Source organism: Dipodomys merriami, unplaced genomic scaffold (assembly GCF_024711535.1).
Source record: "Dipodomys merriami isolate MVZ:Mamm:240054 unplaced genomic scaffold, mDipMer1.0.p SCAF_13, whole genome shotgun sequence".
In the NCBI taxonomy this organism is placed as follows: domain Eukaryota; kingdom Metazoa; phylum Chordata; class Mammalia; order Rodentia; family Heteromyidae; genus Dipodomys; species Dipodomys merriami.
Window position 1 is genome coordinate 24,773,940 of NW_027202604.1, and position 11,846 is coordinate 24,785,785.

The 11,846-nt window shown below is 37.1% G+C and overlaps 1 protein-coding gene across 1 annotated transcript in view; it reads right to left on the minus strand.

Annotated features, from left to right (window-relative positions):
• Suclg2 (succinate-CoA ligase GDP-forming subunit beta) overlaps positions 1–11,846 on the minus strand; it is a 249,512-nt gene that overhangs the window by 103,915 nt on the left and 133,751 nt on the right. The window contains exon 7 of the mRNA XM_070018922.1: positions 6,983–7,079. Coding sequence (XP_069875023.1) covers positions 6,983–7,079 — 97 coding nt within the window. The remainder of the gene's footprint in view (positions 1–6,982; positions 7,080–11,846) is intronic.

An 11,846-nucleotide genomic window follows, 5' to 3' on the forward strand; every position in this document is an offset into this window, starting at 1 on the left:
CAAGTAACAGAACTTGATGAGAGAGGACTTGTGAGAACCCCAATTTATAGCTAGTTAGCCAGGAGAACTAGACTCAGGCTTATGATTAGCATGAGAAGTGGGGAAAAAATCTTACAAGACCAAGCCCTAATGTATGAGATCTGATGCAAATACAGGCAGCATAGGAACTTAATTGAATCACAAGACATTGCTGGTGTCAGAGAAACATTGCAGGAAAATCTCACACAATGAGTTCCAGCGGTATTCAGATTGGTGACGGCATAGGAGGAGAAAACAGTTTATTGCTTAATATTATACACAAGCTAAGCACAAAAAGTACTCTTTGCTTTACTAGCTCAGTAAATGTCAGTTCATTGTCTTTGCTTGAACTTGAACACTCAGCATAGACTCTGGTGTCAAAAAAAACCTAAAGCATAAATTACTAGGTACTTCTTGGCCACAAAGCCTTTGGCATATAACTTTTGCCCAGTGGCCTTGTATATAAAATGGGGCTCAGAGAGATTAGTACTGCATGGTGGTGTTTTAAGAGACTATATGCCAAACACTTATCTTCTCAGAAAGCAGACATTCAAGAGGGAGCACTACTATCAACACTAATCTCCTTAGCCACAGTGTTGATTTTCACACTTACAGCCCCTTCTACGGAGTTGTCTTCTCATCCTATCACTAAAACTTACCTGTCATTTTCCATTCCCATAATAATCCCAGATGTCTTTTAGAGTCAATATAAATCAATGACTACTGGTGTTTAAGTATATATAGGGTATCTACAGTATTCAATAAAAGCTATCTTCTGAACATATAAAAATTGTCCCAAAGGAAGAATTTTAATGAGTGGCAGTTTTAGCATCATAACTGACAGAGAAAGAGACTTTTGACTATCACAGGAGGGTAAAAGAGGACTTTGATGACTCTAAAATCATACTATACCTTTGTATAAGGCTACAATAGCTAAAGATCAGTATTTTTTTAAAGTACCTCATGAGGATTGGAGCCAAAGGTCGCAAGGTATGTATCTCAGGTCAACTCTTGGATTGTTTCTGAACCTAACAAAATAGCTACATTCTTATCATCCTCTGCTGTCCTCCAAAACAACAACAGAGTGAATAACTGCAGTAGGGAGAGCCTATTAGGCAAATAATTTCAAAATATTTTCTATCTGGCATTTTACAGACAATATTTGCAAAGCCCTACTAACCAAATCTAAATCCTACTGTAGTCAATTGAAACAGGACATGACCACAGGTGGTATATTTTTTATGGTGCAGAAGTAGAGAATAAATATAACAAGCAAAATAAAAGCTATACAACAGAGTAAATATATCACTGAATACTGACTGAATCTTGCATTTTTCCCCCTATAACACACTTCCAAATGCACTTGAAGAACTAATCTGTTAAAGATGGACTGATGTCTATGTCAACAACAGGACAATAAAAGTAGCTTTCTTGTTCAAAAAGACAGCAAACAACTATGATAAAATGTACTTTTGGAGATGCAGTCTAGATCACGCATTAATATTTTCAATGTCAAATTAATGAAACCTCAATTTTACAGAAAATTCATCTTGAACAAAAGCCATCCTGTGTACAAAGTGGGAAGAAAAAAACATACCTATTAATATTTATAAAACAATTTTCACCATCAAAAGCACATTGTTACACGCTTGATAGATTATACAAATGAATTTTCCTTCTGAACAAATATCAAAGAAACCTGTGGTACTTATATTCATAGGGTGTTTTTGTTACTTTGTTTAGTGGTGTGAGATTTGGCAACCTGCTAATTCAACCACCTTGATGGAGACCATGAATGGCAGTTAGAGGCCTCTGACCCCAGTTTCAACAGAAGAATGTAACCACGGAGTTAAACAAAAGAAAAATACATTTCAGAGGGGAGACTTACACATAAAAGAAACATAAAAACAGCAGGAAGTAAGACTGTCATAATTAGTTTGGAAAATAATCTGTCTTCAAGCAATGTGCTATGTTTGATTTGTGATAAATAACTATAATGTGCTATTGAAATGTGCTTTGCCAAGATGGCCTTTAAAATGCTGATACTTAAAAATTAGCTGCACTTTCCATTAAATATTGAGTTGCTGTGAAAAGAGAAAACAGACATGGGGCAGGGAGTGTGGGGGGAAGTAGGGAACTGAAAATATTCTTGAAAATAGTCTCGTGTATAAAGAGAGGAACAGAGGAACACCCACCAACAACATGGGCACTTGCTAGCATGAAGCAACAAGATGGTTATTTATGGAAATCAATCAAAAGAAAGGAAAGAATTTCATATGCCAGATAACTTTGGTTACCAAGCCTTAATTTTTGGAATCTTAGCCCCACACTCCCTATTTCAAATTGGATCTCCTTAAGTTCAATGGATGTATTCGTCTGCCATAAATGAAGGTTTGTCAAGCAAGAACCCTTAATCTCTGGACTACGTATACATTGAATGGTATCATTCTCTGAGCAAAACAGCACATTTAGCAACCTCTCTGGCCTCTACTTAGGAGGAATCAACAGCACCATTCTCAGGTTATGGTAACTATAAGCATGCCCAGATACTGCCAAATATCCCCTGAGGTACAAAATGTCTTTAACATCTGAGTACCACTTGCTTTAAACAGACCTATGAAAGAAGCCTGCATGCAGTCAGAGCTAGCTGAAAATAGGAAAAAAATAAAATGACGTAAAAATCCCCGTGGCTTACAAAATAAACATATGAATAAAGCAAGTAGGTAAGTAAATAGAATAAACATTGTTCTTAGTTGGCCACAGATTTTATGAATAAATTTTGGATGGCAGGTGAATAAGCAATAAAAATACAATTTCCTGTTGATTATTTAAGAGGCAGTTTACCACTTTTCAGGAAAGGCTGGATCATTCAGGTAGACGTGTTTGTGCAGTGTCCCTTTTGCCAATGGGAAATGGGCATCTCTTCAATATTATAGAATCCTTGGTTCAGTGAATGGCCTAGACTAGATATGTGACCTAAGCAGGGCTTAGAACCCCTTAAGGGGTTTCTATACTTGCTAGTGAAAAGGGATGAACACTGGTGGCCATCTTTGCCAGCAACTGCAGAGTCTGTCTGAGGAAGAACAATCCAGATGAAAGCAGGGCTGAATCTCCTTTTAGCTTAGTGAATGGATCTGGGCTTCACAGCTGAACACTGAGAGAACAGAGCAGAGAAATGGGAGAATTCTTTCATTCTTTTCAGGCCTTAAGCTAGACCATAACTTAGACTTTCTCTTGAACAAGTAAAATAAACCCCCTCCCACTTTTAAACAAAAACGAAGCCAAGGTTAGGATTCTGTAGGTAACTAGCAACCTTTATAGCTGAGAGACACTAAAATACACTAAGTTAATAGGGTCAAATTACATTCTTTGAATCAAATAGTCAATCATATTGGAAAAAGAACTTCTTAGACTATAGTTCTTTCTCTGTGTCAAATGCTCCCCATAGTGACTCTGACTTAAAAATAGTATCAAGGCCATTGCTCTTCTTTCACCTAAGCATTATGGAAACGTAAAATAAACTTTTTTTTTTAACCTTCCTCATTGAAGTAATGAAAGATTGAGAACAATTCCACAGAGAGATGGTGTAATGAGTATCTTTAAAGCCAAAATATTTGGTGTGATATAGAAATTTAACACTAAAATTGTAAGAATAGTTATTCAATCGGGGTTCTGATGTGAAAGTTTTAATGTAAAGTGTCTGTTATTACTGATCTAACCAGAAATACATGTTCAAATTATAAACATTAAGATAATAAATATTGCTAAGATATAAATGACTGCTTTTATAGTTTCCAAATAAAGGATTGCTTTAGGGGATGGTGACAATGATGAAGATCAATTTGTACATGTGGTCATTAATCACTATTTCCTAATTGGGTTTAATTTGACTACTGCTCATTAGAGTTATAAACTAACACTCTCATTTAATTATGATTATAATTCAATAGCCAAACTTTTATGGTACAATGAGCAAATTAATAGCTAAAGATAATTTTGCTCTTAAAATATCATGTAAGACTTTTGCTTTAATTAACTGTATTTACAGAATATGTTCTTGTGATGATTCCTTCAAAATAACTCAACTTTTTCCTCTCTTCATAACTAAAAAAAAAAAAATTCAGGCTTCACAAGGATTGTAAACACTCTCTAAGAAAAGGTTCTTGCACCCGATTCTTGCTGCCAGACAAGGGCTTGTGGTTATTTCCTAAAGAGTTGGATAAAAATAGTCATAAGCCTGATTGCTATCCCACTCAGTAGCTGGTTTTCTTCTTTTAAAAAGACAAAAAAATAAAAGATGAAATAACCAGGCTGCTTGTGCATACTAGTTTGAAACCTCATATAATATATATGACCTTTAAAAACTTTTATACTGAACTTTTTCATTTTCAGGTTACATTATTGACCACGAAATGCAGCATGAATTTTGACTGGTAGACTACACTATTTCTGAGACTCTGATAAAAGCAAAATAGTAGTTTAAAAGAGTACAAGTAGAAATGAAGTCATTTCATCCTAGATCAGTCTGCGTAAAAGAATCACATACACACTGGACTTAAGAGACATGGGTTCTAATTCCACCTCCCATACTAGTTGCCCTTGGGAAGGGAGAGTGTCAAACTAACTTGCATTTCCTACAAAATGAGAATAATATCTTCTAACTTTGCAGGGTTATAGTCAAGAATTAAAATATCCTGGCTGGGAAGGTGGCTCAGTGGTAGAGCGCTTGCCTTGCATGCATGAGGTCCTGGGTTCGATTCCTCAGTCCCACATAAGCAAAAAGAAAAAAAAAGCTGGAAGTGGCGCTGTGGCTCAAATGGTAGAGTGCTAGCCTTGAGCTGAAGAGCTGAGGGACAGCGCCCAGGCCCAGAGTTCAGGCCCCACGACCAGACCCAAAAATAAAATAAAATATCCTGGTATCTGCCAGTGAGTTATTAAACAGTTTCTACCTCTTCCCTTCCTCTTTATATGAAATGCTGATGAATTTATAGCCATATCAATTAAAAATAATTTTATTGAATAAAGGTATTTTGCATATAAATAACCTAGCACACATTCTTTAATATTTTTAAGTAGTTGTACAAAGGAGTTGCCATTCAACAGAGCAGTTTATGAATACAGTGTCTTTTGATCAATTTCACCCCTTTCAACATTCTAACCGACCTCTTCCACCCTGACTCCTTCCCTCACTTTTTTTAAATTTTAAGTTATGTATTGAATTTCTGCCTCGCACACATTTTTATCTGGTGATTATCTGTGTGAACCATGTACCACTCTTTCCAATGGCTTTCAAAGCACTGTTTCTTAGATACCTGTTGAACTGAGAAGTGGAAACTTCATATTATGAATTTTGTGTCTGACAAGGATGTTTACATATATATCAATTCACTCTATTTTTACACATTTTATTTTTGTTTTTATTTTTAGTTTAAAAAAAATCTGAGGTGTAGGCAGGCTATATCCCCATAGCCAGAACATAGCGGATCCAAATTTTGTACCTAGGCCTAGCTTTCCAGAGACAAGATATGTTGGCTTTTCTGGTCTGACTACAGAATTTCTGCTATGGAGAATTATCATACACACATCTTGGCCCCAACTTGATGATTTTCCCTTGCACATGCACACACACACACACACACACACACACAAACACATACACACACATAACTTCATTTATCAATTCATTGGCAAATCCCCATTTGTTGACTGTCCATAATATGACAGACTTAGGCTGCATGTGAAACATACTCAAAAAGAAAAAAAAGATTTTTGGAACTTATACCTTGGAATCACTATCCTAACCAGACGTTATTCTACTCCTATTCATGTTTCAGCTATGAAATTAATAAGGATGAATGAGTACTAGCTCTATTCAAGACAGTGCAGTGGTGGTGAGTTGTTCTGGAATATAAAACATCTACTTATATTATATTTATATTATAAAGTTCTTCATGGACTAGAGAAACCTTCCACATAAAAATATGCACTCCTGGGGCTGGGAAGGTGGCTCAGTGGTAGAGCGCTTGCCTTGCATGCCTGAGGCCCTGGGTTCGATTCCTCAGCACCACATAAGCAAAATGAAAAAAGCCGGAAGTGGCGCTATGGCTCAAGTGGTAGAACGCTAGCCTTGAGCTGAAGAGCTGAGGGACAGCGCCCAGGCCCAGAGTTCAGGCCCCACGACCGGACCCAAAAAAAAAAAAAAAAAAAAATATGCACTCCTGCTGGGCACTGGTGTCTCACCCTATAATCGGAGCTACTCTGGAGGCTGAGATCTGAAGATCGCAGTTCAAAGCCAGCCAGGGCAGGAAAGCCTATGTGATAAACCACTCAAAACACAGGAAGTGTGACTCAAGTGGTAGAGCACTAGCCTTGAGCTGAAGAGCTGAGGGACAATGCCCAGGCCCAAAGTTCCAGTCCCACGATCTACCCAAAAACAAAAACAAAAAACAAACAAACAAAAAAAGCACTCTTCCTACTTGAAGAAGAAGCTACCAACCAAATAAGGTGAGAGAGTTCAGCTGTAAATGTGGCTTTACTAAGATGCAGGACACTAAGATGAACATAGGGCAAAAAATAACTTTATATACAAATTTAGGCAAATTAAAAAGCTTTAAAAAGTTCTGAAAAACATAGATGTACTAAGTACACCCAGGCACAATTGCACCCCCTTCCACCCAAATCTCTGTATTACAGGCAGCAGAGACATCTGAAAAAACAAAAGGCTAATGAGGGGGATAGAAAAACTGGAAGTTATCTTCCTTTCAGGTTTGCCATTTGCCTATAAACAAAATGCAAGTGCTGAAATGTATATCCACATCACAGGAACATTTGAAACTGCAGCAGAAATTAAATTACTGAAAGAAATTAATGCAGAGCTGCCACTACAGTCTATTGTACAATTTAGTTTATAGATTACATAAATAATTGTAACATATTCATTTGTTTTTCTCTCTGATTTTTTTACCTTGTCCTTCTGGAGTTTCACCAAAGGGATTCACTTCCACCTGAGTAGCATCAACTTTCAGGAAGAGATTATACAGCTTCTTAATTTGATCTGCAGCCTAAATGTGATCAAGTGAAACACAATTACGCCAAAGCAGTAAAAGAAAATTTGTGTTGCTCAATTAATGAAAGCTTAAAAATAGCAGATTATGTCTTTATTTTCCGTGAGGTTTTCTGAGGGGAAAAAAGTCTTCCCTTGGTTGAAGCAGAAAAGCATAATTATTTTAATTTCCACAGCTATTCATTAGAAGGAATTGCTCAAGTTTCCTCCAGACACCAGAAGAGAACATTATCAAGAAAACAAAATATTTTCAATACAGTTTAAAAACGTGATTAATCTTCTTGTAAATTATCATGTCCCTATTAGTCAAGTTGGAACACAATATAAGCTACAATCATTAATACAACAAGCCCCATTTAAGTAAAAGATAAACATGATTTTGAGAGCTTATAATGACTAGGCTTTCCTTATTATGCTGGAATAAAACAGTTATTATATTCATCAATTGGAGCCCCAAATCTGTGAAACAACTATTACAGAGTATCTAAAAGGAAACGCTGCAAGCCAAGAAGATGAAAGTCTCCCACATAGTATATTTTCAGAATAGCACAGTTCGAGTTGAAAATAGTTTGTCTCAAGGGCATACACTACAAAGGGCAGGAATATCCAAAGTTTGCCTACTCCTTTATCCCTGACTTTGTTCTTTTCAGGATGCTTACAGATCATTTCTTCATCTTTCCCAATTCACAGTTATTCACTGCCTGTCACAGCAGGGTCATACTGTGTGGACTGGGGCTTGGGATAGCATGTGAACCACAGCTGAATAAAGGATATCAGTCTGACTCTCCGTTCTATTTTATTTTCAAGTCCTCGTTACCACCTTCACTGTTTACTGTGCCAATACTGCGGTATTTGCCATCACATCCATCTGGGCCCTTTCCAATCTTTACTATGACACCAAGGGAGCTAAAACCTACCTTCTGAGTTTTTAAGGTTGACAGTCAGTTGACTTTCAACTCCTGTTAGCCAACAGAATGCCATGGTTAGGGATTGACAGTAGGAGGAAGAGAAAAGCCCGTCTGTTTTGGGCAGACTCCCTTCTATCTGTACCTTCCACCAAAGGGCGCTCCCAAGTGCCAGCTACTGAATCCCAAAGCCATGTCAAACCACTGCCTCAACTTTTCAGAGCACATGGATAGTAAGAATTTCCTGTTGCTTTTATAGCTCTGGGCCTCTTGGTTTAATCTTAAGATTCTCAGATGATGCCATGCCTATGTAATAAACTTTCTACTAGGGTCAATACTGAAAGTGGTTCCACTTTTAATTAAAGAAATTCTGTACTTCACTCAATATAATTTTTTCCAAGTCTTTCCATTTCCTAACAAATGGAGCAATGGCATTCTTTCTGGTGGAAACAGAATTCCATTGTGTATTGATGTTGGTATAATTTGGGGAGCAGAAGGGAAAAAACAAATTGTTTAAATAGGGATACAGGTTGACTCATTGCAACAATGAGATGTACAAGACACTACGTCAAAAAATGAACTTTAGAGCCGGGCGCTGGTGGCTCACGCCTGTAATCCTAGCTACTCAGGAGGCTGAGATCTGAGGATCACAGTTCAAAGCCAGCCCGGGCAGGAAAGACTGTGAGACTCTATCTCCAATAACCACCAGAAAACCGGAAGTGGCACTGTAGCTCAAGTGGTAGAGCGCTCGCCTTGAGCTGAAGAGCTGAGGGACAGCGCCCAGGCCCAGAGGTCAAGCCCCACGACCGACAAAAAAAAAAAAAAAAAAAAAATGAACTTTACTATTTAGGCAGGGGGGGAGGGGAGGACGGGGGGGGGGGGGGGAGCGAGGCGGGAGTGGATCAATTGAGACCATTGAGTAAACTCCCATCAAAAAGCCAGATGTTTAACAATTACTTGTTCAGTGCCTTTCTGCTTTATGACAAATTTTCTTTAGATTAAAAAAAGATTAACATTAAATAAAGGAAAATTAAAAGTGGCTAGGAAAAATGGGAGAATTCTCAGACAGATTCCTCTTTTGATAGGATGACATTAAGGCAAAAACCATGAATAAATAGTAGTAACACGAGTCTTAACTAGATTTGCATTTCGCAAAAGTAACACATGACCAAAAGATAGATGTTAAAGGAGAAAAATGCTTTCAACTTACATGAAGTATATAAAGCAAATTTTCTTCACATATAAACAATTCCTTTGAGATAGTTCTTTAACAAAAAAGGCCAACATCTCAACAGGATAATGGGTCAAACTTATATAAAAGACTGTAGATTTTTTTTTTTTTGGTCGGTCGTGGGGCTTGAATTCTGGGCTTGGGCGCTGTCCTTGCGCTCTTCAGCTCAAGGTGAGCACTCTACCGCTTGAGCCACAGGGCCACTTCCAGTTTTCTAGTGGTTTATTGGAGATTAGAGTCTCATGGACTTTGCTGCCTGGGCTGGCTTTGAACCACGATCCTCAGATCTCAGCCTCCTAAGTAGATAGATCACAGGCATGAGCCACCAGCGCCCAGCTGTAGATTTTTTTTAAGAGTATAGAATAATGTTCAGACTCATCTAAAGTAAAAGAGATTCTCATTAAAGCTGTATGAAAAAACCTGTATTCACTCACCACACTGGACAAGTTCCAGGTATGAATGGAAAAAGTCTCTCTCACACTTTTGTGTGGGAGGGGAATTTAGGGATAGCTTGCTTATACCAACAGCAGTTTAACATCATTTTTTGATATTTAAAATATTTTTGGGGGTAACAATGTTCCACAGAAATGTATTCATTGCCTTACTTATGTAACTGTAAACCCCTATGTATATCACCCTTACAATAACATATGTTTGCTCTACTCTGAGATTTATCCTACAAATAGTCAAATGTGTGATATACCTACAGAGACATACAAGGCAGTATTGTTAAGTAATGTCAAACTTTTGGAAACATCTAAAAGGTTATGTAGTTAAGTGATAATTCAAGTAAATTATGGTATATCGTAAGATAGGATGGTGACAAAAGAATAAGCTACACTCAATGATCTCAGTTGCTCCATCCACCTCAGCCTTATGAGTAGCTAGAATGACAGACATGTGCCTGCATGCTCAACTTATATTTCTGTATGAGGAAGGGATTCCTTAGGTTATCTCTTGAATATAGCATCATGAGAGAGGTACTCTGTCACTACTGACATCATGATACCCACTATATTTACATAGCAGCTGCCTGCCTGGAGTTCATATTTAATAAATACCTGCTGAATTAATTAGTTAACAATAAGGGGAGACTATCTAATGGAAATAACTTTGATTAAACAAGTATGTAAATCTATTCCAACTACTTCAAAAGTATCTTAGTGAATAACTATGGCAAAATACTCAGAACATAAAATTCACAATGGTTTCTAAGAGCACATGAAATATATTCACACTACTGTGTAACTTCTCTCCACAGCTTTTGCATTTTTCCACAGAAACACTACATTCAAGGGCAGACTTCTATAATTAAAATGTCTTATTCCCTCAGAACCTCTTAGAGGAGCTGAATCCCATGGCTGAATACTGAATACTGAATACAACAATAACAAAGTTATTATGTAGATAAATCCTTCCTGTATAGATGTCTACGTGGGTATCATCAAAACTTCTTAAGCCTATATATAACTTAACATGAAGCTTGAATAATCTGTATATTAATGCCATTGCCATTACACTTTGCCCCAACATTTTGAATGGTGTTTGGCTATTTTATTACTGTGTCAAAGTCAGACTATAACCATTTTGTAAGCAGGGTGAAGTGTGGTTAGCTCTGTGTGGTAAGTTCTACAAAAGCAAACTCATGTAAGATACTTTACTCCAGAGATCACAACCCAACTGGCAGAATGTGTCCATCTGGAAATCTGGGGCCTGTGTAACATTGAGAGTTTTGCTACTTCTTCCTCACAGTGTTCAAATGTCGCAAACAAACTAAATACAGGTGAAAGGAAACACTGATCAACTCACAGCCAGCTGTTAACTACTGTAATCTACTTACTCAGATCCTCCAAACTACATAAACAGAGGATCTTCCTTTCCTATTGCTAATTAATGTTATTTTAAGGTTGCTTGTACAGCAATTTACAATTTAAATCTTTAAAACCAAATATATATGTATGCAAAACCTTGACAAGTTTAAAAGTATCTTAAAAATTCATTTAGCAAGTTACAGATTTTCAAGTGCTTTTATTGCATTTTAGAAAATAATAACATTCACATGTTTCTCAAAGCCAGAGATACAAGGTGCTCCGGACATGAGAGTGATCCTATACCAACCTGATCAAGTCATATGCCCAAATACTAGAGGCATTTGTGGTTTGAAAAAGTAATAGTATAGTCTCACCTTGCCCTTCACTTAGCCACCATGGTTCCAGCCATGGTTCAAAGCCAACCCCAGTCTGAAAATACAGTATAATATATTATGCCCGGATATTCTGATGCAGAGACCACATTTACATAACTTTTATTATGTTATATTGCCACAATTATTCTTTTGTTAATCTCTTCCTATATATGAATTATAAATGAAATTTTAACATGGATATGTAACTGTAAAACAAAATAAAAGTATGCACTGTTCAGTACTAACCTGGGGGTGGGGGAAGAGAATGTAGTTGTAGGATGGGAGGGAAGGGATGGGAGGGGGAAAACAAAGGAGGAGGCAACAATGCTTGATAAGAAATGTACTCAGTACCTTGCTCATGTGATTGTAATCCCTCTGTACAGTATTTTCACAACCAAAAAAAAAAAACATTAAAAAATAATAATAGTAAAAGATCCACAGAGG